The sequence below is a fragment of the Odocoileus virginianus genome, chromosome 27 (assembly GCF_023699985.2).
Source record: "Odocoileus virginianus isolate 20LAN1187 ecotype Illinois chromosome 27, Ovbor_1.2, whole genome shotgun sequence".
In the NCBI taxonomy this organism is placed as follows: Eukaryota; Metazoa; Chordata; class Mammalia; order Artiodactyla; family Cervidae; genus Odocoileus; species Odocoileus virginianus.
This window is the reverse complement of record NC_069700.1, coordinates 39,983,755-40,011,576: the sequence shown is the minus strand read 5'-3', so window position 1 is coordinate 40,011,576 and position 27,822 is coordinate 39,983,755. Positions and strand designations below refer to the sequence as shown.

At 39.8% G+C, this 27,822-nt stretch overlaps 1 protein-coding gene across 5 annotated transcripts in view; it reads right to left on the bottom strand.

Annotated features, from left to right (window-relative positions):
- BEND6 (BEN domain containing 6) overlaps nucleotides 1-27,822 on the bottom strand; it is a 69,716-nt gene that overhangs the window by 9,523 nt on the left and 32,371 nt on the right. For 2 of the 5 annotated variants that reach the window (XM_070456723.1, XM_070456722.1), the window contains exons 4-6: nucleotides 21,331-21,551; nucleotides 19,599-19,791; nucleotides 17,454-17,590 (exon numbers count right to left, since the gene is read on the bottom strand). In XM_070456723.1, the coding sequence (XP_070312824.1) occupies nucleotides 17,463-17,590; nucleotides 19,599-19,791; nucleotides 21,331-21,551 (542 nt within the window). In that variant the 3' untranslated portion in view covers nucleotides 17,454-17,462. Of the gene's footprint in view, nucleotides 1-17,453; nucleotides 17,591-19,598; nucleotides 19,792-21,330; nucleotides 21,552-22,126; nucleotides 22,191-27,822 lie in introns of those variants that run through there. The other 3 variants (XM_070456725.1, XM_020879631.2, XM_070456726.1) reach the window with 3 other exon arrangements.

Sequence of the window (27,822 nt, the reverse complement as noted above, 5' to 3'; positions counted from 1 at the left end):
AAGTTTTGGCCACAGCAATCAGAGCAGAAAAAGAAGTAAAAGGAATCCAGATAGGAAAAGAAGAAGTGAAACTCTCTCTGTTTGCAGATGACATGATCCTCTACATAGAAAACCCTAAAGACTCTACCAGAAAATTACTAGAGCTAATCAATGAATACAGTAAAGTTGCAGGATATAAAATGAACACACAGAAATCCCTTGCATTCCTATACACTAACAATGAGAAAACAGAAAGAGAAATTAAGGAAACAATACCATTCACCATTGCAACAAAAAGAATAAAATACTTAGGAGTATATCTACCTAAAGAAACAAAAGACCTATACATAGAAAACTATAAAACACTGATGAAAGAAATCAAAGAGGACACAAACAGATGGAGAAATATACCGTGTTCATGGATTGGAAGAATCAATATTGTCAAAATGGCTATACTACCCAAAGCAATCTATAGATTCAATGCAATCCCTATCAAACTACCAACGGTATTTTTCACAGAACTAGAACAAATAGTTTCACAATTTGTATGGAAATACAAAAAAACCTCGAATAGCCAAAGTAATCCTGAGAAAGAAGAATGGAACTGGAGGAATCAACCTGCCTGACTTCAGACTATACTACAAAGCCACAGTCATCAAGACAGTATGGTACTGGCACAAAGACAGAAATATAGATCAATGGAACAGAATAGAAAGCCAAGAGATAAATCCACGAACCTATGGTCACCTTATCTTTGACAAAGGAGGCAAGGATATACAATGGAAAAAAGACAACCTCTTTAACAAGTGGTGCTGGGAAAACTGGTCAACCACCTGTAAAAGAATGAAACTAGAACACTTTCTAACACCATACACAAAAATAAACTCAAAATGGATTAAAGATCTAAATGTAAGACCAGAAACTATAAAACTCCTAGAGGAGAACGTAGGCAAAACACTCTCCGACATAAATCACAGCAGGATCCTCTATGACCCACATCCCAGAATTTTAGAAATAAAAGCAAAAATAAACAAATGGGACCTAATGAAACTTAAAAGCTTTTCCACAACAAAGAAAACTATAAGCAAGGTGAAAAGACAGCCCTCAGATTGGGAGAAAATAATAGCAAACGAAGCAACGGACAAAGGATTAATCTCAAAAATATACAAGGAACTCCTCCAGCTCAACTCCAGAAAAATAAAGGACCCAATAAAAAAATGGGCCAAAGAACTAAACAGACATTTCTCGAAGGAAGACATACAGATGGCTAACAAACACATGAAAAGATGCTCAACATCACTCATTATCAGAGAAATGCAAATCAAAGCCACAATGAGGTACCATTATACGCCAGGCAGGATGGCTGCTATCCAAAAGTCTACAAGCAATAAATGCTGGAGAGGGTGTGGAGAAAAGGGAACCCTCTTACACTGTTGGTGGGAATGCAAATTAGTACAGTCACTATGGAAAACAGTGTGGAGATTTCTTAAAAAGCTGGAAATAGAACTGCCATATGACCCAGCAATCCCACTTCTGGGCATACACACCGAGGAAGCCAGATCTGAAAGAGACACGTGCACCCCAATGTTCATCGCAGCACTGTTTATAATAGCCAGGACATGGAAGCAACCTAGATGCCCATCAGCAGACGAATGGATGAGGAAGCTGTGGTACATATACACCATGGAATATTACTCAGCCATTAAAAAGAATTCATTTGAATCAGTTCTAATGAGATGGATGAAACTGGAGCCCATTATACAGAGTGAAGTAAGCCAGAAAGATAAAGACCATTACAGTATACTAACACATATATATGGAATTTAGAAAGATGGTAATGATAACCCTATATGCAAAACAGAAAAAGAGACTCAGATGTATAGAACAGACTTGTGGACTCTGGGAGAAGGCGAGGGTGGGATGTTTCAAGAGAACAGCATCGAAACATGTATATTATCTAGGGTGAAATAGATCACCAGCCCAGGTTGGGTGCATGAGACAAGTGCTCAGGCCTGGTGCACTGGGAAGACCCAGAGGGATCGGGTGGAGAGGGAGGTGGGTGGGGGGACTGGGATGGGGAATAAAAAAATGAAAAAAAATAAATAAATAAAATTGGAAAAATTCTAAAAAAAAAAAAAAAAGATGCCTTTTTCATCATTGGGGATTGGAATGCAAAAGTAGGAAATCAAGAGATACCTGGAGTAACAGACAAGTTTGACCTTGGAGTACAACATGAAGCAGGGCAAAGGCTCACAGAGTTTTGTCAAGAGAACACGCTGATCATAGAAAACACCTCTTCCAACAACCAAAGAGACAACTTGACACATGAACATCATCAGATAGTCAATATCAAAATCAGCTTGATTATATTCTCTGCAGACAAAGATGCAGAAGCTCTATAGAGTCAGCAAAAAAAAAAAAAGACCTGGAGCTGACTATGGTTCAGATCATGAGCTCCTTACTGCTTCAGGCTTAAATTGAAGAAAACCATTAGGCACTTCAGGCATGACCTAAATCAATCTCCTAATGATTAGACAGTGGAGATGATGAATAGATTCAAGGGATTAGATCTGGTAGACAGAGTGCCTGAAGAACTATGGACAGAGGTTCATAATACTGTACAGTAGGCAGTGACCAAAACCATCCCCAAAAAAAAGAAAAACAAGTAGGCAAAGTGGTTGTCTGAGGAGGCTTTACAAATTGCTGAACAAAGAAGAGAAGTGAAAGGTGAAGGAGAAAGGGAAAGACATACCCACTGAATGCAGAGTTCCAGAGAATAGTGAAACGTAAGAAAGCTTTCTTAAATGAACAGTGCAAAGAAATAAAAGACATTAGAATGAGAAAGACTAGAGATCTCTTCAAGAAAACTGGAGATATAAAGGGAATATTTCATGCAAGGAAATGCACAATATAGGGCAGAAATAGTAAAGACCTAACAGAAGCAGGAAAGATTAAGAAGAGGTGGCAAGAATACACAGAACTATACATAAAAGGTCTTGGAGAACAAGATGGCGGAGGAGGAGGTGGACATGAAGTGCATCTCTCTTCACGGATGCATCGGGAACACATCTTCACACACACAAGTGCATAAAGCCCACCATCTGAGAGCGTGCAGGAGTACCTGACCAGCGGAAAAGAGTATATAGAACCATGCAAAAACTCATTAGGATGAAGGAACTAGGGGGAAAAACAGGAGTGTTAGTAGGTCTGGACCTGCCTTCAGTGGGTGGGGGAACTGAAGCAGGGGTCTGATCCCCACATTGGGGCAATTGTCTGAGTCAGAGGAAAAACATTTAAGGCTGAGAGGGAAACAGTTGATCTGTGGCAGCCTAAATGGAATGAGAATCAGCTGGTCCTTGCTGCAGGCATACATACCCCAGACAGGGACACAGGTCCCTCACTTACGACGCACAGTGGCTGGGAGCTGGCGCTTAGGGGTTGTGGAGCAACCCCAGGGCAAGGGCTGCTGTCAACTGTGGAGAGGTGGATAGAGGATGTGAGGGAGGAGACTGTGGTGGGAAATGCCTGTGGAGGAAAGCCAGGCAGCCATGGAAGCAAGGCGGTACTGCTGAGTCACACATAGGGGGTGGAGCCATCACCGTGGCCTCTCTCTCCCCACCCGTCAGCATTGGCAGCTGATCAATAGACAGGCTGGCCCATCAAGCGCCTGAGGCACCAAACTAGAGTAGGACCTCACCCAGCGTGTCCCTTCAAGTGCCCGACGTGCTGATCTCCAGACTAGGACCTCAGTCAGGGGCTCCCTCTATGTGCCTGACACTCAGAACAACATAGAAGGACCCCAGGCAAAGGGGTCCTCTACATGCCTGGATGGGCAGAGCTATGGAGAAAGACTAGCCAAAGAGGCCTTCTGATCGCCAGCTTCCAGAGGCTCAAAAACAGACTGACAGCACGAGAACTCCTGAGGCTGAGGCAGTCCGTGTCCCTGCACACTCGGCGCCACCAGGGTTCCTGTGACCCAAGCAACTGCAGCACCTTCACACACAGCCCTCATGGGGGCAGAACTGCCGCAGGCAGAGAGAAGTCTTTGCACATGGGGTCACTTCAGTTGTGTCCAACTCTTCACAACCCTGTGGACCGTGGCCTGCCAGGCTTCTCTGGCGGGGGGGGGGGGGGGTCTTCAGGCAAGAATACTGGAATGTACTGGCCAGTACTGGTTGCCATACCCTTCTAGAGCACTATACTTCCTGCTGCCTTAGCCGCCAGCCCCCCTGAGTACCTGGTGCTGCCAGAACCCCTGCGACCCAAGCAGCTGCAGCACCTCCACACCTGGCCCTCACAGGGGCAGAGCCAAGTCCTCCAGGGCAGCCTCAGGGGCAAACCCCAGTGGACGACTCACATGCAGAGGGTCGTCTGGAAATAAAACCACAACTGAAACCCAGGGGCAGTGTGGCTAAGGAAGAAGACCCAAAATCTCCCCACCAGCTGTACAAGCTGCAGATTAAATGCACACAATCAACTAGGCAGACTCTGTGTCTATGGAAGAGATAAAAGGACACTGAGAGCTCCCACAAAAGAAAACGCACTAGTTCTGATAGCTGTGGACATTGGAGGCAAGAACGCAAGGGAGTAGGACCAGATTAGAGCCTGAGCTGCCCCCACGGCAGCCCCAGAGACCAGCCCAGTGTTGGAGGGCGTCCCAGGGAGGCGAGGTGGACTGTGGCTCCCTGACAGCAGTAACTCAAGAAAAACCTTTACTACTCTTATGTTTTGACTTGCTCTGTAGTGCTTTTGGATATTCTTTCTTTTTCTTTTTTTCCCTCTCCCCCGCCTCTTCTGTGTAGTTGTCGATTTTATTGGCACTATGAAATCTGCTTAAGCTTTTGAGTTCTTTTTTTTCAATCACACTTTTTATTGTTGTTATAAATCTCTGCTTCTACATTGGGCCTTTGCAGTTCTGTGGAGTTTTCCTTTATTTTATTTTTTTTCTTTCCTTTTTTTTTTTTTAATTTTAATTTTTAAACCTATTATTATTCTTTCTACATTTATTCCTTTGTTTGCTTTTCCCTACTGTTCTTTTCCCCTTGCAGTTAATCTTTAATGTATATAAATCTTCTTTATCTACCTCTATTTAACTTTGAATATCTATTCTTTGTTTTTTTTTCTTTACTTTCCTCTCAACATATTTGCTAGTTTTGTTTTCTTTGCTTTAATCCTCAACTGGCACCTTGCTCTAGTTTTGTTTTCCAGTTTGTGCTTTAGTTAGTTTTGTTCCTAACTGGTAGACATAATTTTTGATTTCCTCTCTTCACCAGGTCAATCTAGTGCACTTTACTTTTGTTGGACTGTTCTGATTTTGCTTATGGGTGTATATGTATAGGTGTATATTCCATTATTTTAATTATTTTGCCTGATTTTGTAACAGCCATTTGTCTGGGGTTCATCTTTGGTTGCTCATTTTTGCGTATTTGTTTTAATCTCACTTAATGCCATAACAAACCACTTCTGGAATCTTCATTCCTGACCAGGGATCAAACCCTGAGCCTTTGGAATGAGGGCACTTACCCCAAGACCTCAGACTACCAGAGAACTAATCCTAGGGATTATCAAACAGTGAGAACTCCCACAAAGGAAATCACTTGAATATAAGACCCAGCGTCACCCAGCCACAAGTAGCACCCTGTGCAGGATGCCTCATCCAAACAACAAACAAAACAAAAATAGAAACCCAATCGTCAGCAGACAGGATGACCACCTCACTCAGCCTTGCCCATCAGAGGAAAAACAACAACAACAACAACAAACCAGCACAAATCCCACCCTATATGAAGTTTACACATACCACTGCACCAACATTAGGAGGGCAGAAACCAAAAGAAAGAAAGTATTCAACCTTGAAGCCTGGGAAAAGGAGACCTCAAACACAGTAAGTTTAAGAAAAGTAATGAAATGGCAGAGAAATACTGCATAAATTAGTAAACAAACTAGAAACACAGAAGCCAAAATAAATGAAGAGGAAATAGGCAAACTACCTGAAAAAAAAATCAGAATAATGATAGTAAAGATGATAAAAAAAAAAAACCTTGAAAACAGAATGGAGAAAATGCAAGAATCAATTAACAAAGACCTAGAAGAATTAAAGAATAAACATACAGAGACAAACAACACAATTACTGAAATTAAAAATACCGCAGAAGGAATCAATAGCAGAATATCTGAAGCAGAAGAACGAATTGGTGAGCTGGAAGATAAAATGGTAGAAATAACTTCTGAAGAAGAGAATAAAGTATGAATGAATGAAAAGAATGAAAAGAACTGAGGATAGTATCAGAGACCTCTGGGACAATGTCAAATGCACCAACATTCGAATTATAGGGGTCCGAGAAGAAGAAGAGAAAAAGAAAAGGTATGAGAAAATTTTTGAAGAGATTATACGTGAAAATATCCCCAACATGGAAAAGGAAATAATCAATCAAGTCCAAGAGGTACAAAGAGTCCCATACAGGATAAACCCAAGGAGAAACACTCCAAGACACATAATAATCCAACTAACAAAGATTAAACACAAGTAAAGAATATTAAAAGCAGCAAGAGGAAAGAAACAAGTAACATACAAGGGAAACCCAATACGTTTAACAGCTGATCTTTCAGCAGAAACTCTGCAGGCAAGAAGGGAATGGCAGGATATATTTTAAGTACTGAAAGGGAAAAATCTACAACCAAGATTACTGTACTCAGCAAGGACCTCATTCAAAATTGATGGATAAAAAGCTTGTCAGACAAGCAAAAGTTAAGAGAATTCAGTACCACCAAACAAGCTTTACAACAAATGTTAAAGGGACTTACAGAGTCAAGAAATGCAAGAGAAGAAAAAGATCTACAATATCAAACCCCAAACAGTTAACTGGCAATAGGAACATATATATCAATAATTACTTTAAATGTAAACAGATTAAATGCTCCAACCAAAAGCAGACTGGTTGAATGGATACAAAAACAAGACACATATATATGCTATCTACAAGAAACCCACTTCAGACCTAAAGACACATATAGACTGAAAGTGAGAGTCTGGATGGAAAAATATATTCTAGATGTTCAGAAGGAAAAATAGTCTAGATGGAAAAATACATTCCATGCAGATGGAAAGCAAAAGAGAACTGGAGTAGCAATGTTCATATCAGACAAAATAGACTTTAAAATAAAGACTATTACAAGAGATAAAGAAGGACACTACATAATGATCAAGGGATCAATCCAAGAGGAAGACATAACAATTGTAAATATCTATGCACCCAACATAAGAGCACCTCAATACATAAGACAAACACTAACAGACATAAAAAGAGAAATTGACAGTAACACAATAATAGTAGGAGACTTTAACAGCCCACTCACACCAATGGACAGATCATCGAAACAGAAAATTAATAAGGAAACACAAGTCTTAACTGAAACATTAGATGAGATGGATCTCATTGATATCTTCAGGACATTCCATCCAAATGCAGAAGAATACATCTTCTCAAGTGCACATGGAACATTCTCCAGGATAGACCACATCTTGGGTCACAAATCAAACCTCAGTAAATTTAAGAAAACTGAGATCATATCAAGGATCTTTTCTGACCACAGTGCTATGAGACTAGATATCAAATACAAGAGAAAAACTGTAAAAAACACAGGCACATGGCAATTAAACAATATGTTTCTAAGTAACCAACAGGTTACTGAAGAAATCAAACGGGATATCAAAAAATTTCTAGAAACAAATGACAATGAAAACACGACAACTTAAAACCTATGGGATGCAGCAAAAGCAGTTCTAAGAAGGAAGTTTATAGCAATACAATCTTACCTCAAGAAATAAGAAGAACATCGAATAGACAACATAACTTTACACCTAAAACAATTGGAAAGGAAGAGCAAAACCCCCCAAAATTAGCAGAAGGAAAGAAATCATAAAAATCAGAGCAGAAATAACTGAAAAAGAAATGAAAGAAACAATAGTAAAGCTTAATAAAACTAAAAGCTGGTTCTTTGAGAAGACACACAAAGTTGACAAACCTTTAGCCAGACTCATCAAGGAAAAAAGAGAGAAGAATCAAATCAACATAATTAGAAATGAAAAAGGAAAGGTTACAACAGACAAAGCAGAAATACAAAGGATTATAAGAGACTATTATGAACAACTATATGACAATAAAATGGATAACCTGGAAGAAATGGAGAGATTCTTAGAAAAGTTCAATCTTCCAAGGCTGAACTGGGAAGAAATAAAAATTATGAACAACCAAATTATAAGCACTGAAATTGAAGCTGTGATAAAAAAATCTCGCAAAAAAACAAAAGCCCAGGACCAGATGGCTTCACAGGAGAATTCTATCAAAGATTTAGAGAACAGCTAATGCCTATCCTTCTAAAACTCTTTCAAAAAATCACAGAGGAAGGAACACTTCCAAACTCATTCTATGAGGCCACCATCACCCCAATACCAAAACCAGACAAACAACACAAAAAAAGAAAACTACAGGCCAATATCACTGATGAACACAGATGCAAAAATCCTCAATGAAATTTTAGCAAACAGAATTGAACAATACATTAAAAAGCTCATACATCATGATCAAGTTGCGTTTATTCCAGGGATGCAGGACTCTTCAATATATGCAAATTAATGTGATACACCATATTAACAAATTGAAAGATAAAAACCATATGGTAATCTCAATAGATGCAGAAAAAACCTTTGACAAAATTGCACCTATTTATGATGAAAACTTCAAAAAATGGGCACAGAAGGAACCAACCTCAACATCGTAGAGGCCATATATGATAAGCCTACAGCAAACATTATTCTCAATGGTGAAAAATTGAAAGCATTCTCCCTAAGATCAGGAACAGGACAAGGGTGTTAAGTTTCACCACTATTATTCAACGTAGTTCTGGAAGTCCTAGCTACAGCAATCAGAGAACAAAAAGAAATAAAAGGAATCCAGATTGGAAAGAAGTAAAGCTCTCATTGTTTGCAGATGACGTGATACTGTAAATAGAAAACCATAAAGATACTATCAGAAAATTACTAGAGCTAATCAGTGAATTTAGCCAAGTCATAGGATACAAAATCAACACACAGAAATCACTTGCATTTCTATATACTAACAATGAAAAATCAGAAAGAGAAATCAAGGAATCAATTCCATTCACCATTGTAACAAAAAGAATAAAATATCTAGGAATAAACTTATCTAAGGAGAAAAAAGAAGTGTGCACAGAAAATTTTAAGACACTGATGAAAGAAATCAAAGATGACATAAACAAATGGAGAGATGTTCCATGTTTCTGGGTAGGAAGAATAAATATTGTGAAAATGACTATACTACCAAACACAATCTACAGATTCAATGTGATCCCTATCAAATTACCAATGGCAGTTTTCACAGAACTAGAACAAAACATTTCACAATTCATAGGGAAACACAAAAGACCCTGAATAGCTAAAGCAGTCCTAAGAAAGAAAAATGGAGCTGGAGGAATCAACCTTCCTGACTTCAGATGATACTACAAAGTTACAGTCACCAAGACAGGATGATACAGACACAAAAACAGAAATATAGACCAATGGAACAAGACAGAAAGCCCAGAAACAAACCCATGCACCTATGGGTACCTTATTTTTGACAAAGGAGGCAATAATATACAATGGGGCAAAGACAACCTCTTCAATAAATGCTGCTGAGAAAACTGGATAGCTACATGCAAAAGAATGAAATTAGAACACTTCCTAATACCATACACAAAGATAAACTCAAAATGGATTAAAGACCATTGATGTAAGACCAGAAACTATAAAACCCTTAGAGGAAAACATAGGCAGAACACTCGATGACATAAATCAAAGCAAGATCCTCTATGACCCACCTCCTAGAGTAATAGAAATAAAAACAAAAGTAAACAAGTGGGACCTGATTAAATGTAAAAGCTTTTTCACAGCAAAGGAAACTAAGCAAGGTGAAAAGACCACCCTTAGAATGGGAGAAAATAATAGCAAATGAAACAACTAGCAAAGGATTAATTTCCAAAATATACAAGCAGCTCATACAACCTGAAAAACAAACAACCCAATCAAAAAGTGGGGAAAAGACCTAAACAGACATTTCTCCAAAGAAGACAGACAGATGGCTAACAAATACATGAAAAGATGCTCAATATCCCTCATTATTAGAGGAATGCAAATCAAAACTACAAAGAGATATCACCTCACACTGATCAGAATGGTCATCATCAGAAGTCTACAAACAATAAATGCTGGAGTGGGTGTGGAGAAAAGGGAACCCTCTTGCACTGTAGGTGGGAATGTAAATTGATACAGCCACTATGGAAGATGGTATGGAGATCCCTTAAAAATCTAGGAATAAAACTACCATATGACTCAGCAATCCCTCTCCTAGGCACATACCCTGAAGAAACCAAAATTGAAAAAGACACATGTAATCCCATTGTTCATTGCAGCACTATATACAATAGCTAGAACACGAATGCAACCTAGATGTCCATTTACAGATGAATGGATAAAGAAGTTGTAGTACATATACACAATGGAATATTACTCAGCCATATAAAGGAATGCATTTGAGTCAATTCTAATGAGGTGGATGAACCTAGAGCCTATTATACACAGTGAAGTGAGTCAGAAAGATAAAGATAAATATCGTATACTAACACACATATACGGAATCTAGAAAAATGGCACTGAAGAATTTATTTGCAGGGCAGCAGTGGAGAAACAGACATAGAGAATAGACTTATGGACATGGGGAGGGGAGGAGAGGATGAGATGTACGGAGAGAGTTGCATGGAAACTTATATCATCATATGTAAAATAGACAGCCAATGGGAATTTGCTGTATGGCTCAAGAAACTCAAACAGGGGCGCTGTATCACCCTAGAGAGGGCTTAGTTGGGGAGGGGCATGGGAGGGAGGTTCAAAAGGGAGGGGATATATTGTATACCTATGGTTTATTCATGTCGAAGTTTGACAGAAAACAACAAAATCCTGTAAAGTAATTATCCTTCAGTTAAAAAATAAATAAGCTAAAATACAAACAAACAAAAATATAGTGATGTATAACATGGAACAGTAGATTGAAATTAAAGGTAATAATGTAGATATACTAACTCACAAGTGGGAGTGGTTTTACATGTTTTTAAGAAAAGTTGTAGTTTAACCAGGAAAAAAAAAAAAGGTCTTAATGATCTGGATAACCACAATGATGTGGTTACTCACCTAGAGCCAACATCCTGGAGTGTGAAGTAAAAATGGGCCTTAGGAAGCATTACAAGGAATAAAGCTAGTGGAGGTGATGGAATTCCAGCTATTTCAAATCCTAGAAGATGATGCTGTTAAAGTGCTGCCCTCAATATGACAGCAAATTTGGAAAGCTCAATAGTGGTCACAGAACTAGAAAAGATCAGTTTTCATTCCAATTGCAAAAGAGGGCAATGCTCTTTTTTAGAATTTTCCATCTAGGTTACGATTGCATTCATTTTACATATTAGTAAGATTATGTTCAAAATCCTTCAAGCTAGGCTTCAGGAGTATGTGAACCAAGAACTTCTAGATGTCCAAGTTGGTTTTTGAAGAGGCAGAGGAACTAGAGATCAAATTCTCAACATTCATTGGGTCACAGAATGGAATTGTTGGATCACAGTGGAATTCCAGGAAATCTGGAATCTATTTCTGCTTCATTGACTACACTAAAGCCTTTCACTGTGTCAATCACAACAAACTGGAAAATTCTTAAAGAGATGGGAATACCAGAACACCTTATCTGCCTCCTGAGAAACCTGTATGCGGGTCAAGAAGCAACAGTTAATGGGACATGGAACAATGGAACATGGAACAAAATTGGGAAAAAAGTATGAGAAGGCTGTGTATTGTCATCCTGCTTATTTAACTTCTTTGCAGTGTACATCATATAAAGTGCCAGGCTGGACGAATTATAAGATTGCCAGGAATCAAGATTGCCTGGAATCAAGATTGCCAGGAGATATACCAACAGCCTCAGATAGGCAAATGATATAATGGCAGAAAGTGAAGAGGAACTAAAGAGTGTGGCACTTGTCTGGGAAACTATCTCTCCTTCAAATGTCAAAGAGAGCCTTGATGGGTGGAATATTTTGACTTAGGTTTCTCTTTTTATCACTTCGACTATATCGTGCCACTCCTTTCTGGCCTGCATAGTTTCTGTTGAAAAGTTGGCTGAAAATGTAACAGAAGTTCCCTTGAATACAACTAGATAGGTTGCTTACATTTCCATCCAAATTTTGGATAAGTGGACTTATGTAGAAGACATGCTGTGGGTACCAGTAGTGCACTCCCCTTGTATGCTATCAGGGCGCCCCATGCAGGCTGAGTGGGCCTTCCTGTTGTGGTGGAGCATGCTGTGGGCATGCTGGTATATGGGACTCTCCCTTGTCCAGTTGGCTGCCAGGCCCTGCCGCCTCCAGAAGCTACTGGTTTGCTGGTGGAAGGAGCCACATCCTGGCAGAGCTGGCTGCCAGGCCTGCAGAGCCCTGGGATTTGTGCTGAGCCGCTGGTGGGCAAGGCAGGATCCTGGTGAGCTGGCTGCAGGCTCAGGGTGATCCAGGGCAGGTCCCGTGGGGCCCAGGGGGTCCTGAGGCTTGTGTCAGCCCACTGGTGTGAGGTGTGGTCTTGGCACGCTGGCTGTGAGTCCAGGGCTACCCGTGCTAGTTCTGGCCTTGGGGGTACCAGGGCTTCTGCGGACCTGCTAGAGGGTGGGGCCAGGTCCCTGCTCGGCCTGAGGGGTCCCGAGACTAGTGGAGACCAGCTGGTGGGTGGGTAAGTCCTGGAGCTCATAGGCTAGAGAGGACTCCAAAATGGGGCTTGCCAGCACCAGTGTCCTTGTGGTAGAATGAGCTCCCAGCAGTGGCTGCCACCAGTGTCTGTCTCTAGGGAAGTCCCCGTTGCCTCCTGCTGGTCTAGGAGGCTGTCCAAGGGCAGAAAGTGAGTCTGACCCAGGCTTCTTTCAGATTGTTGCTTCTGAACTGGGACTTAAAGTGTGTGATTCTGCGCATGCCCTGTTTGAGTGGGGCCTCTATTTCCTACAGGCCCCTAACTCTCCTGAATGCAAGCTGCACCTTCAAAGCCAGATGTTCTGGGGGCTTGTCTCCCTGGTGCCAGGACCCCCACAGCTGGGAAGCCTGATATGGGTCTTGGACCCTTCACTCCTTGGGGAGAGGTTCTGCAATTGTGACTATCCTCCTGTTCGTTGGTCACTTACTTGGGTCTTGATGATACCATGTCTCCACTCCTCCTATCCTTCTTGTTGTGGTTCCTTCTTCATATCTTTAGTTGTAGATCTTTTCTGCGAGTCTTCAGGTCATTTCTATTGATAGGTGGTCTGCAAACAGGTTTAATCTTGGTGTGCCCCTGGGAGGAGGGAGGCAGGGTCTTCCTACTCTACCATCCTGGTGACCAACAAATCATTTACTTCAGGATTTCTCAGCCTTGGGCTTCCCTGATGGCTCAGTTGGTAAAGAATCTGCCTGCAGTGCAGGAGACCCTGGTTCGACTCCTGGGTCGGGAAGATCCCTTGGAGAAGGGATAGGCTATCCACTCCAGTATTCTTGGGCTTCCTTTGTGGCTCAGCTGGGAAAGAATTTGCCTGCAATGGGACAGACCTGGGTTTGATCCCTGGGTTGGGAAGATCCCCTGGAGAAGGCAAAGGCTACCCACTCCAGTATTCTGGACTATACAGTCCATGGGGTTGCAAAGAGTCAGACACGACTGAGCAACTTTCACTTTCACTTTTTCAACTTTGGCAGAATTGACAGTTGGACTTGGTAATTCTTTGCTGTGGGGGCTGTCCTGTATATTGTTGGATGTATAGCAGCATCCCTGGCTCCTCTCTAACCCAGATGCCTCCAAGACATTTTCAAATATCCCCTTTCAGGGGCAGGGGACAAAATCCCTCCCACCTTGTTTGAGCACCGCTGTATTAGATCACCTTTAAGTTACATGCACATGTAATACTATGGTAGAAATTATATACACTGCAGCAGCTGTGGACATTTCAGAAGGCTGTTTGACCACAGCAGAATGTTACAGAGGTGATAGTCTAATATTCTGTAATCCTTGTAGATAAAATTTTCTATAGCTCTTGTAAGAAAAAAGCAAAACAATGGAGAAAGGTCAGAAAGATTGGCAACATGAAGCTCTAGGCAGAGTGAGAGCTGCAGGCTAGTCACAGACGTGAGAGGGGGTGGATTCAAAGTGGCATGATGGGCTTAGCTGTTATTCTCACAAAGACGAGTCTGAGCTGGGAAATGGTTGTCCTCTCAAATCCAAGTCGGGGGCCACTGGGAACTCAGTCCTGCGTGGGGGGCACAGTCTACCAGAGCCCCGGTAGGCCGGCTGGGTTTCCTGGATATATTGGAATTTATAGAAATCTACATGGTTTTGTAGTATTTACTGCTTTTACTGCAGTAATGGGAGGACAGTGATTTTTCCAAAGAATACTTTTGAAGGCACGGTGAGGACGAGTATGGTTTGCCTGGATAAATGCAGTCCCTTTAGGTTCCTACTCGTTAAATGAGCAAGAAGAGAAAGGTGTAGCACTGTTCCACCAGGTGGTGCTGTATCTGACTCATTCATCAAGCACGGCTGAATCAGGTCTTCTGTGACCCTGTCTTTCCCAGTGTATTTTCTCAGTCCTTTTGAAATAATTGGATTGAGCCTATACTTCAAATGAAAGGTATCTGCCAATTAAACAAAAATCCCATTCTACTGTTTATCTCTACTTCTGATTCAGACTGTGTGCATTTCTATTCCAAGCATCTTGGCACCAAAGCTCAGGTGCACAAGGCACCAGAGTTTCCTGCATTCATAACAAAAGATTTCTTCTTCCTTTCAGTTTTAATTAATGTCATCACCGGGTGATTTTATGACTGGCAAGTGCAAGCAAAGCTGATAGAAAAACCTTTTAACTTTAATTTCTTCAATATTCTGCTGTTATCAGATATAAATTTCATGCCTACCCTCAGCAGCCTGGGATATAAAACAGGAAGAAGTTAGGATATTAAAATGCTTTGCAGACACAATTATGTGCTCCAAAAGAGAGTCCTATGACTTGGAGGTCTGTTAACATGACCCATAGATGGGGAACTTGGCCATGATATGACTGAGTAGCCTCATGTCAAAAAGAAGTCTATATATTGAATATCCTGGGATTAACCATAATGAAAAGAATATGAAAAAGAATATATATATATATATATATATATATATATATATATATGTGAATCACTTTGCTCTACAGTAGAAATTAACATTGTAAATCGACTGTACTTCAATAAAATAAATTAACAAAAAACTCAAGACGTTCCAAGGGCTCTTTTAAGCAATTAGCTCTTAACTGGATGGTTGTGAGATTCACCATCGACTGAAATTTTTAATCCCTGGGGTAGAAAAAGGATACAAGTATCTTTACCTTTTATAAATTCTTCAGATGGGTCTGCCAGTATGTATGAGCCAGGTGGAAAGAATTTCCATGCAGCTGTTACAAGTATTTCTTTTTTTTTTTTTGGTCACTTTGTTTTGTTATAGGAAGAGAGACTATTGTTGACCCTCAGGAGAGGTAGCCTTAAATGTATAGCAACATAGTAAGGGACCCTCAAGAAGGATGAGCTGGTAGTCAGTGATGGATGGGGGAATCACTGTATTACACTCATATCCACATCTATTTAAAACACTGTCAGAAGAAAAAGACAAATGACGTGGTCTCAAGGTGACAAGTCAGACAGAGAGCAGGCAAAGTGGAAGTCAAAGGTAGAAGTAAAGAAAATGGAAGGAAAACCTGCCCTCACTGGCTTATCATATCAGTTCAGTTCAGTTCAGTTCAGTTGCTCAGTCGTGTCCGACTCTTTGCGACCCCATGAATCGCAGCACACCAGGCCTCCCTGTCCATCACAAACTCCTGGAGTTTACTCAAACTCATGCCCATTGAGTCGGTAATGCCATCCAGCCATCTCATCCTCTGTCGTCCCCTTCTCCTCCTGCCCCCAATCCCTCCCAGCATCAGGGTCTTTTCCAATGAGTCAACTCTTCGCATCAGGTGACCAAAGTATTGGAGTTTCAGCTTCAGTGTCAGTCCTTCGGATGAACACCCAGGACTGATCTCCTTTGGGATGGACTGGCTGGATCTCCTTGCAATACAAGCGACTCACAAGAGTCTTCTCCAACACCACAGTTCAAAAGCATCAATTTTTCGGTGGTCAGCTTTCTTCACAGTCCAGCTCTCACATCCATACATGACCACTGGAAAAACCTATAGCCTTGACTAGACGGACCTTTGTTGGCAAAGTAATGTCTCTGCTTTTTAATATGCTATCTAAGTTGATCATAACTTTCCTTCCAAAGAGTAAGCGTCTTTTAATTTCATGGCTGCAATCACCATCTGCAGTGATTTTGGAGCCCCCCAAAAATAAAGTCTGACACTGTTTCCACTGTTTCCCCATCTATTTCCCATGAAGTGATGGGACCAGATGCCATGATCTTAGTTTTCTGAATGTTGAGCTTTAAGCCAACTTTTTCACTCTCCTCTTTCACTTTCATCAAGAGGCTTTTTAGTTCCTTTTCACTTTCTGCCATAAGGGTGGTGTCATCATATACCTCTGTTTAAAAGTTATTAAAAGCATAACAATGCACATGTGTCATGTATTTTCCATCAAAATAATGAAGAGGAAAAGCGAGGACAGGCGAAAAGGCCAGGACTTTCAGTTAGTAAAGCAAACACAATTCTACATCACAGTCTTGCCTAGGGCAAGGCCTGACCATAAAGTGAACTTCCTTTAGAACTCACTAAAAACAAATAGTTCTTCCTTTGAGTATTTTAATACAAATATATTGGTAAAAAATCCTCATCTAACAAATAAAAACACAACAACTGACTGAAAGATTTAAAGACACTGGGAAGCAGGATGGGCTGGTAGAGGAGACCCTCAACCAGCGGTTTTTTTCTCTGTTCAGCGTTGTAAGTGCACCCCAGTGATGGACCTCAGGGACCTCCGAAGGGTCTGTACCCACCTTGTTCTAGAGAAGCACTTCCTAAATTGTCATGTGTCTTTCCCTTGGCTCCCTCCTAGCTCCACCCATAGTTAAGATGTGAAGAAAAAGAAAACTTCCTCAGTGAAATACACTTGGAAAACACTATACACTATACGCCCTTCTTAGAGATTTCTGCTGCACTCAGGCATGTTTAAAGGGCATCAGAATATTTGAGAGACTCTGGGAGAGGAGAATCTGTGTAGCTGACCCAGCATTTCCCAAGTTTACATCCCCTTCCCTGTCCTTGCTTCACCCCCAGGAATACTCATCAGCTTCGCACAGCCAACTGGTCTCCTCCAGGAGAGTGTTTGGGAAAGGCTGTCTCATGGGTGCAGGTATTGCATCTTCTTGCCACACTCAAAGGATTACAAAGGTTGACAAGACTTACCAAGAGGATCTACTTAATATCCTGAGAGTTCAGAGTTTTGCTTAAATTTGGCTTCTTGGTACAGTTATTTAGCTTTTGCCCTATCATTCTCCTGATTGAAACGTCATCTGTGTTGGGAAATAATTGCTTTGTGATTCCTGTAACGACAACAATAAAACACAGAAATACACTTTATCAGATGGGAGTAGAGTCACGAAAACAAAGAACAAACCAGTGGTTACCGGTGGGGAGGGGGGAGTAGGGGAGGGGCGATGTTGGGCTGGGGGGATAAGAGGTACAATGATTATGCATAAAATAAGTTATATGGGCTTCCCTTGTGGCTCAGCCGGTAAAGAATCTGCCTCCAATGCAGGAGATCCTGGTTTGAATCCTGAGTCAGGAAGATCCCCTGGAGAAGGGATAGGCTATCCACTCCAGTGTTCTTGGGCTGCCCTGGTAGCTCAGCTGGTGAAGAATCCACCCGCAATGCGGGAGATCTGGGTTTGATCCCTGAGTTGGGAAGATCCCCTGGAGAATGGAAAGGCTACTCACTCCAGTATTCTGGCCTAGAAAATTCCATGGACAGTCCATGGGGTTGCAAAGAGTCGGACACGACTGAGCGACTTTCACTTCACCTGGAGAGGGGATAGGCTATCCACTCCAGTATTTTGGCCTGGAGAATACAATCCATGAGGTTACAAAGAGTCTGAAACAGCTGAGCAACTTTCTCTTTCACGTTCACTGTACAACCTGGGAAATAGAGCCAATATTTTATAATAACTGTAAATAGAGTATAAACATTAAAAACTGTGAAACACTATATTGCATGTGTGTATGCTCAATCACTGAGCCATGTCCGACTCTTTTTACCCCATGGACTATAGCCGGCCAGGCTCCTCTGTCCATAGGATTCTCCAGGCAAGAATACTAGAGTGGGTAGCCAGTGGGAGATCTTTCCCACCCAGGGACTGAACTCACATCTCCTGTGTTCCCTTGCATTGGCAGGTGGATTCTTTACCACTGAGCCACCTGAAAGCCCCAAAACACTATATTGTACTCCTGTAATTTATATAATACTATACATCAACTATACTTGAATAAAAATAAGTAAATTAATTAAAAACCCACATTATCAGGACTTTGCATCTTAAGATATGAACTGAGATAAAACACCAAGCACCATGGACATTATAATCTTTGCCCCCATTTTGAAAAAGCAGCCCAAACTCCCATGTGATATTTAAACTATATAGGCAGATTTTCCGAAGCAAAGCAAGAGATAACTAGGTCTATATCATAAACTGAGAACATATGTATGAGTCTTCCTATGGTCCCACCCAGCTTTACCCTTATTGCTTGTTCTGAATACCATGTGCCCTTGACCCAAAATGCTGAGAATTTATTTTTACCCATTCCCAGAATCAATTGAAACAAGCAGATTCTGACTATTTTCCAACTAAGAAATGATGTAATATCAGAATACAGAGAGCTGGGATTCAGTGAGTATTTAAAATTGTTACTTGATAACCTAGATTATTATATTTAAGGAGATTAACTTAAAAACTGTCAGTAGGATGGTTACATTAAACTTTCATTTTTCTGAATAGAAGATAAGGGATATTTCTAACCAAAATAAGAAAAAGAATACAAGATATGAAGAGTTACTAAAATTTTGTTGGGGTGAATTTTGAAACTTTACTCTTCTAAAGCTATGAATTGTATGAATTCAAGTTTTTAGTGATATAGAATTCACTTTTATTTTAATAACCACTTAAAATTTTTTAAACGAATTAATTTTTGGCTGTGCTGGGCTCTTGTTGCTGTTCATCGGCTTTCTCTATCCGTGGTGGCGCATATTTGTCTTTCTCAGTAGGTGCATGGGCTTAGATACTCCTCAACATGTGGGATCTTCCTGGACCAGGGATCGAACCTGTGTCCTCTGCATTCTTAACCACTGGACCACCAAGGAAGTCCCATTAACCACTTTTAATGTAAAGTTGTTCCACAAAATTCACCATGTATCATACATAAGAGGTTTAGGCTATCCTGAGATATCTCTCATAGAAAAATAAATTTGAAGAAAAAAAGGTAATGAAAGAACAACTAAATGTTGAATGGAAAAATTATTTCAGATTCATGTGACACAATATAATGCAATCATATCACCTATAATTTCTTGAACTTCATTCTGATTCATAGCTGGTTTCACAGCCTTGTCCCGTGAAGTAGAGGATTTTGCCCCCGTCAGGCTGTGTGTGGCCATGTATTCATTTGTGTAAAGCACTTGCATTAAATCATTAATGAACTTCTGAGGCTTGCTCTTGTTGCAACGTGCAATCTGCCATTTTTCAATCTTGAACTAAAAAATTAAAAAATAATTGAAATAACTGAAAAAGGAAAGGAGTATCTGAAGAAATATATTACTCATTGAATTAATACAGACCAGAAAACAAAATCAACATTCTTTAAAGTGATGCCCATATATTTAATATATATTGATATATATATCAGGGGTTAGAGTTAGATGTTATTTTTGAGATAAATTCCCAATATTTATGAGGTATTTGTTCCAGAGTGCATTCAAATTCTTGCCATGTAATCTGGATTTGGCACTTTAAGGATTATTCCACCCTCAACCTTTCCTACTAAACAGAATAATGGCCCACGGACAACAACCACATCGTCATCCCTGAAACCTGTGAATGTGTCACCTTATATGGGAAAATCAACTTTGCAGGTGTCATTAAAGGACCTTGACATGGGGAAAGTTGAAGAGTATGCTGGGTTATTCAGAAAGGCCCAATCTAATTATGAGACTTTTAAAATTTTACCTTTTTTACACTTAAAATTCATGTACTTTATTGCAAGTATGCAAGTATTACATACACACATACATATATAATTTTATGTGTATAAATATATACACACACTTAGCAGTGTCTGGTACATAATAAGCACACAATAAGTGTTTAATAATAATAAATAATAATAAAGAAAATGGCTAACGTTTATTGAGGTCTCACGTGAGCCCTTTGAACACAGAAGAGAGGACAAGAAAGAAGACAGAGGAAGGAGAGGCTTGAGGAGTGAGGGGTTTGCCTGCTCTCACTGGCTTTGAATTCGGGGGAAGACCTCGGATCAGGGCATGTGGGAACATCCTTCAGTTTACAGTTGACAAGAAAACAGGGAACTCAGCTGTAGCGCCACGAGAAACTGAATTCTAGAACCCACATGGGCAGGAAACAGAGCCTTCCCCCGAGCCTCTAGAAAGGAAAGAACTAGCCAGCACCCTGAGTTTATAGCCTTTGTGTTTGTAATATCATAAATCACTCAGTTTGTGGGATCCTGTTACACCGCAGGAGGAAACTGGTACACTAAGAGTCAAGTATTCCGAAGGCTAGATTGTGAGCAGTGACAGTAATTACTACCCTTGAAGGCACATTTTCCCAGGCTGATTCTAACAAAACTTGTATTTTTTTTTTCCATTTATTTTTATTAGTTGGAGGCAAAACTTGTATTTTTAGCTTCTGTTTCTTGATTAAGAGAAATTGGTATAGAAGACAAAGAATTGTGTTCAGCCAGCATGTACAGGCTGAAATTCACCTGGTCTCAATAATTCAGTTTTATAACCTTTAATGCATAATTGTCCTTTTCTCACTGGTTTAAGAATTTTCTAGTTTAATAACTTCATCATTGTCCACCATTTATTTTCTAAACTGGATATTTGCTTCACAGATATTAGATTTATTGTAAAAAAATTGTTTTATGTCATCAGAATATTATGATTGACCTAAAGTTCCATAAAGTGATCTGATAAGAAGATGACTATGTTGTTCTGTGATTTTCATTTTGCCTGTAACTGCACCCCAGAGAAAGATGGGACAGTCTCCCTGCTGACCTGCTTCTCATCCGTCTGATGGTCTTCCTCAGCTTTCAGGGAGATGGGTGAACTGGAATTAGAGTTAGAATTACTGCACGTAGAAGCAAAGGAATCCGGCGATGAGTTATTCGCTGCTCTCCAGAGGGTGGATGCGGATGTGGACAGGGTTCCTCCACCCTTGAGCAGTGCCTCTGCCATCCCGACCAGCTCTTCAAACTGAGTGACGGCCTGTGGTAACACTAAAATGGCAAGAACAAGTAGCACTTTACAGATGCTTGTCATAACAGCATAGACACGTATTTTTTATGATGTGTCTATGCAGAGAAGTATATAGAACAAATTGTTAACACTTGCTACCTCTGGAAAATGAACATGGCAAGAACAGTGATTGGAACACATTTACTTTTTATTATTCAGTAATTTAATAATTGCTGAATAATAGTAGATCAGTGTTAAATCATTTGGTTGTTGTACCCAAATATATATGCATTACTTTGTAACTAAAAAATGTTTTTAGAAGTTGATTCTTTTTCTAATTGCTAATGGCATTATATGAAAGTGCTTAATCTCTTGTTTGGAGACATAACTGATTGTATCACCTTCCATCAGGCCAGTTTAAGTAACAAGATTAAATAAATCAGTTTCTCACTAAATCTTCTATAATCATAGTGTGTGACTCGCCAGGGAGTCAAATGACATCAAATTATTAAAAATTTATGGCCACAATTCAAATCTATGTGTTCACATATAACAGATGGATTTTGGTAGTCAACTTGAATGTTCTCTTTGTTCCTTTTTTTAAATGGAAACTTACACATTCATAGGTTTCATGTCTCCATGTAAAATGGTCTTCTCTGTTGTTATATCTAGTTTGTTTCCTAAGGACAAATAACATTTTGTTGGAGTTGGAAGACACTTTGAATTCTCTCTAATTCAACTCCTCACTCTGGTTGGGGGTAATGCCTGGTAGAGAGGCGAAAAGACGGAAACTTTTTTGTACTTTTCTAAGCATATTATTGACCTACATAATCTTTAGAATTATAGATGATTAAAGACCTGAACATCAGACATAGTGATGATATGTCCAAATCAATACATTTAATACTATGTTAATAGAAAAATAATAGAAAAAACCTGTTAAAGAAGAAAATCTTATTCTATATTTTTTCAATTAACATTTGCTAAGCACCTCTCATGTGATAGCCAGTTGCTCTATCAGCAATTATTTATTGAGCACTTACTTAATAATATTAGACATGTAGCTAGCTTTTACTCTGTACCAGGCACTATTTTGGGAACTTCACTGACTTTCATTCATTTACTCCTCACTGCAATTCTCTGAGAAAGGTATTAATATAATATTATCACTACTCACAATTTATAGATGAGGACAATGAGGCAATAACCCATCAGGGTCTACTCAGTGAAAAGAAGAGCCAACATTCAAATTAGGACTCTGGCAATCCCCTGCTGTAAAACTACAATGTTACACCGACTCTCAACATTTGCTCACCATTATTCAGTTCAGTCGCTCAGTCGTGTCCGACTCCTTGAGACCCCATGAATCGCAGCACGCCAGGCCTCCCTGTCCATCACCAACTCCTGGAGTTTGCTCAAACTCATGTCCATTGAGTTGGTGATGCCATCCAGCCATCTTGTCCACTCTCGTCCCCTTCTCTTCCTGCCCCCAATCCCTCCCAGCATCAGGGTCTTTTCCAATGAGTCAGCTCTTCTCATGAAGTGCGAGGAATGAAACCGGGAGCAAAACTTGATGTGATCCTAGCCTTTTGGAACTGGGACAGGTGGGGAGCACTCTTTACCTAACTGTGTGTAAGCATTTGGCTTGCTCAAAAAGAAATCTGACCGCCAGCCCTAAACCCCACCCACCACTCCCCAGTTCCTGGGAAGTAACCTCTATACCCTTGACTTTCTTCAGCAAAAGCAGGAGTGTCATGGTGAGCCCCTCAGAACACATCTGATTTATGTTTATACTAAGCAGTTTCTCAGGCTAGGAGCAATCATACAGCCTAGTCTTAGGGCAGAAGCTGGCCATGGCCAGAAAGCAGAAACTAGAGCTTGAATTCAACCCTGTGAGCCATCAATCAATTAATTATGCACACATAATGAACCTTCAGTTAAAAACTTTGGACGCCCAAGCTCAGAGAGCTTCCTGGGTGAACAATCCTCTGTCTGTATTGTTGTAACATATAAAGACTAGGAGGCAATGGATCCTGAGGACAGAAATTTTTCACTTGGAAACTGGTCAGACTCTGCCATATAGGTCTCTTCCAACTTTGGCTAGTTCTAATTTGCATTCTTTCCTTGTAATAAGTGTAACCATGAGTATCACAGATTTTGGTGAATTTAATCTTTAGCAAATTTCTGAGCCTGAGAGTGGTTTTCAAAACCCCCTAAATTTGCAGTTGGTATCAGGTGTCTTAGCAGACTTGGCCATCTAGAAGACAGTGCATTTAACTTCGTGGTTTGGGTAACTCAAGGTGCATGCAAAGAAATGAAAAATTGCAGTTGTTAAGACCACTGAGGAGAGGCAAGCAGCCTCTCCTCTAAGGGAAGGGGTACAGAGGGCTTCTCTGGGGCAGTCAAGAGTTACCTGAGAGCTGCAGGCTGAGCAGGAATTAAATACCTGGAGGTCATCAGGAGCATAGGAAACACAAAAACACAAGTTCTGTATTTAAGGAAGTGCAAGAAGGCCAAAGCTAGACTATAAGGAGAAAAAGGGAATTCTGCATAAAGTGAGTTTTAGAAAACATTCACTGTTTTTACTAATAATGAAAGTTGTACATGTTCATCAGAATATATCCTTCTTGCCAATCTTTTCTCTGTATCATTGTCTGTACTCATGTATTTTCTTTTGTATAATTAGGACTGTGCTACATCCACAGCATTGTATCATGATTCTTTTTTTTTCAAACTAAGACCATACATTGAATATTTTACCTATGTTATTAAATCTTGGAAAACATGATCTTTTGAGGTATAACTTGTTTAGCACCAAAGGCAAGATCTTCCATGAAGTCTGACCAGGATGTAAGTAGGTATGGGGGATGAGTTTGACAAAAGGATAAACCCAATTAGCACACACTAATATGTTCAAAGAATGTTTCTGTCTGGCCAGAAAGTTGCCTCATGTTCTTTACAAATTAATTCCTGGACTCACCTCAAAAGCAACCACTAATGTGATTTACCTGTTCTAGAATTCCATATAAATGGGTACAAGTGGTATATTCTCATTTTTTGGGTCCGATTTTTGTTTTCTGCATAATGTTTTAAGATTCATTCATGTTTTGTCAGTTATTCATTCATTTTTTCAGGAGGATGAATAATATTTATTTTTTATTGAATTATAGTTTATTTATTTATTTATTGAAGTATAGTTGAGTGACTTGAGAGTCCCTTGGACTGCAAGGAGATCAAGTCAGTCAATCTTAAAGGAAATCAACCCTGAATATTCAGTGGAAGGACTGATGCTGAAGCTGAAGCTCCAACACTTTGGCCACCTTATGTGAAGAGCCAACTCATTGGAAATGACCTTGATGCTGGGAAAGATTGAGGGCAAAAAGAGGAGAGGGCAACAGAGGATAAGATGGTTAGATAGCATCTCCAACTAAATGGGCATGAATTTGAACAAACTCCAGGAGACAGTGAAGGAGAGGAAGCCTGGCATGCTGCAGTCTATGGGGTCACAAAGAATTGGACACGACTTAGCGACTGAGCAACATCAACAAATAGTTGACTTATTATGTTTCAGGTGTATAGCAAAGTGATTCAGTTACACACACACACACATATACATGCACACATATATATTCATTCTTTCCCACACATATATATCCATTCTTTCCCACACATATATATTCATTCTTTCGCAGTTAAACATACATGTTAAGGATTTCCTAATATTTCAAGGTATTGATTCCTGTAATTTATTTAAATGCTCCTTTTTTTTTCTTTTTGGAAATTTAAGTTGCTTCAATCTTTCTTGATTACAGACAAAATTCTTATGAACCATTTATCACAGACATCTATATATGCATCTCTGATCATATCGATACCTACAAATTCCTGAAAGCATAACAATAGGCTCAGAGGTATAAATGTTTCCAAGACTCAGTCAATATTGCTGAATGGCTCTCCAGAATCTTCCAACTTACATGCCCACTAGCAAGGTACGAGGTCAGCCATGTCACCACACTATCAACAAGAGATGTTCATTATTAACAATAATCTTCACTATTTTGATAGCTAAAATTTTAGAATAGACCTATGGACATGGGAAGAGGGGAGGAGAGGGTGAGATGTATGGAAAGAGTAACATGGAAACTTACATTACCATACGGAAAATAGATAGCCAACGGGAATTTGCTTCATGGCTCAGGAAACTCAAACAGGAGCTCTGGATCAACCTAGAGGCGTGGGATGGGTAGGGAGACGGGAGGAAGGTTCAAAAGGGAGGGTATATATGTGTACTTATGGCTGATTCATGTTGAGGTTTGACAGAAAATAACACTATTCTGTGAAGCAATTATCCTTCAATAAAAAAATAAAAAAATTTTAAACTTAAAATTTAAGTTTAAAAATCTTAAATTGCAATTATTTTTTTATTGTGAAGTTAAATATTTATTGATTGATTATTTGAACTTATCCCATGAGATAGCTATTAGACCAAGGAATGTTAGTACTTTTTCTACTTTATAATATGTGAGATGACTTTTGTAAAGTGCTTATAGGAGTGCCTAGTGCACTATAAGCACAATGTATTAGCTTTGCTTTTATTATTAATTTCCTTCTGTTTTAAGTACTTTAATTTGTCATCAGTTACAATTATTTTTCTTAGAGTGTTTATTTTAGCTTTAGTATGTTTTATAAGCAGACACATATTTTAACTTTTTATTTTAGTTAAAAGTAGCAGTCTTTTCCCTAGTATACTATTTATTTGCTTAGAAAGTCATTCAGATCAGTTAAATATTCACTCACATATTTCATACAGTCTAAACATCTTTCCACAATAGGCTTTCTTTCTCCGTGTATATATATATTTTCTAACCTTTAATGGAAAAGTTTAAACACACATACACAAAATAGTAAACTCTCATGTAATCCATGCCAGTTCCAACTCATGACCAATCTTAATACACGTGTACCTCCATCCACTTTCTCCTCACCTGCAAAATTACTTCAAGCAAATCACAGCCATCATTTCATTTTATCTGTAAATATTTTCGTGTATATCACCAAAGGTCAGAAAGAAAAAAAAAATATATATATATATATAAGCATAACACCATTGTTACAACCAGAAATACTCAGCAATAGTTTTTGAATATCATTAAAAAAGCAAACTAGAAATGTTCAGATTTCTCCTTGTTGTTGTCTTTGTTGTTTTCATTTTGTTTGAATCAGAATCCAAAGAAAGTCCACATATTACAATTTGCTGGGCTTCCAAAGTGGTGCAGTGGTAAAGAATCTGCCTGGCAATGCAGGAGCTGCAGGAGACGCAGGTTCGATCTCTAGGTCAGAAAGATCCCCTGGAGTAGGGAATGGCAACCCACTCCGGGATGCTTGCCTGGAGAATCCCCTGGGTAGAGGAGCCTGAAGAGCCGCATTCCCTGGTGTCGCACAGCTGAACACGTGAACATTGCTCTCTCTTTTACAAACTATGCCTTTCCTTTCCCTCTTCTAGTTTTCCCCTGTGATTTATAGTTGTTTTTCGCTGTTGTTCGGTCGCTCAGTCGTGTCTGACTCTTTGCGACCACGTGGACTGCAGCACACCAGGCTATTAGTTGGAGACACTGAGTCCTTTGGCCTGTGGGGTTTCCCACAGTCTGGATCTTGCTGATGGCCCCCTTAAGAGAATGTTTCACATATTCTTTTGTTCCTTGTACTTGGTATAAATTGGTAGATCTAAAGGCTTGGAAGTTAAAAACTCTTTCAGCAGAGGGCATTGAATGCATGATAACCTTTTGTTGTAATATTAGAAGTCACTAATGATTACTGCCTAGATTCATTAAATCACAAGGGGTTATGAAATGGTGATATCCTAATTCTTTTCGTCTTCATTTAGCTAGAATTCTTCTACCAAGGGAAAATTCCTCTCATCAACTATTTGGTTACCCTGAGGTTAATTTCTATAATAATGGCCGGATAAACACTTGATTCTTCTGTCTGTATTTGCCAGTTTTCAAAACAATGAGTTGATTCTTTCAGATGGTCATTAAGTTTTCTCTCTTTTGAATGAACTCATGCATGTAAACACACATGAAAACCAATTGCCATGGTCATTATTATTGATGCTCCAATGATAATTTTTGGCCAGTAGGAACCTCTTCCAGTTGACATGTTCACATGGTCTTTGCTGACCTCCTTCCTTCCCAATAGGACAACATTTTCATCTGTGTTTCCCTTCGAGGCTCCTGACAAGGCTCATGTCCATTTTCTGGGCAAGTTCTGGAATCAGCTATTTCTCCAGGGAACCCCAGCTCCTTTTAGTGG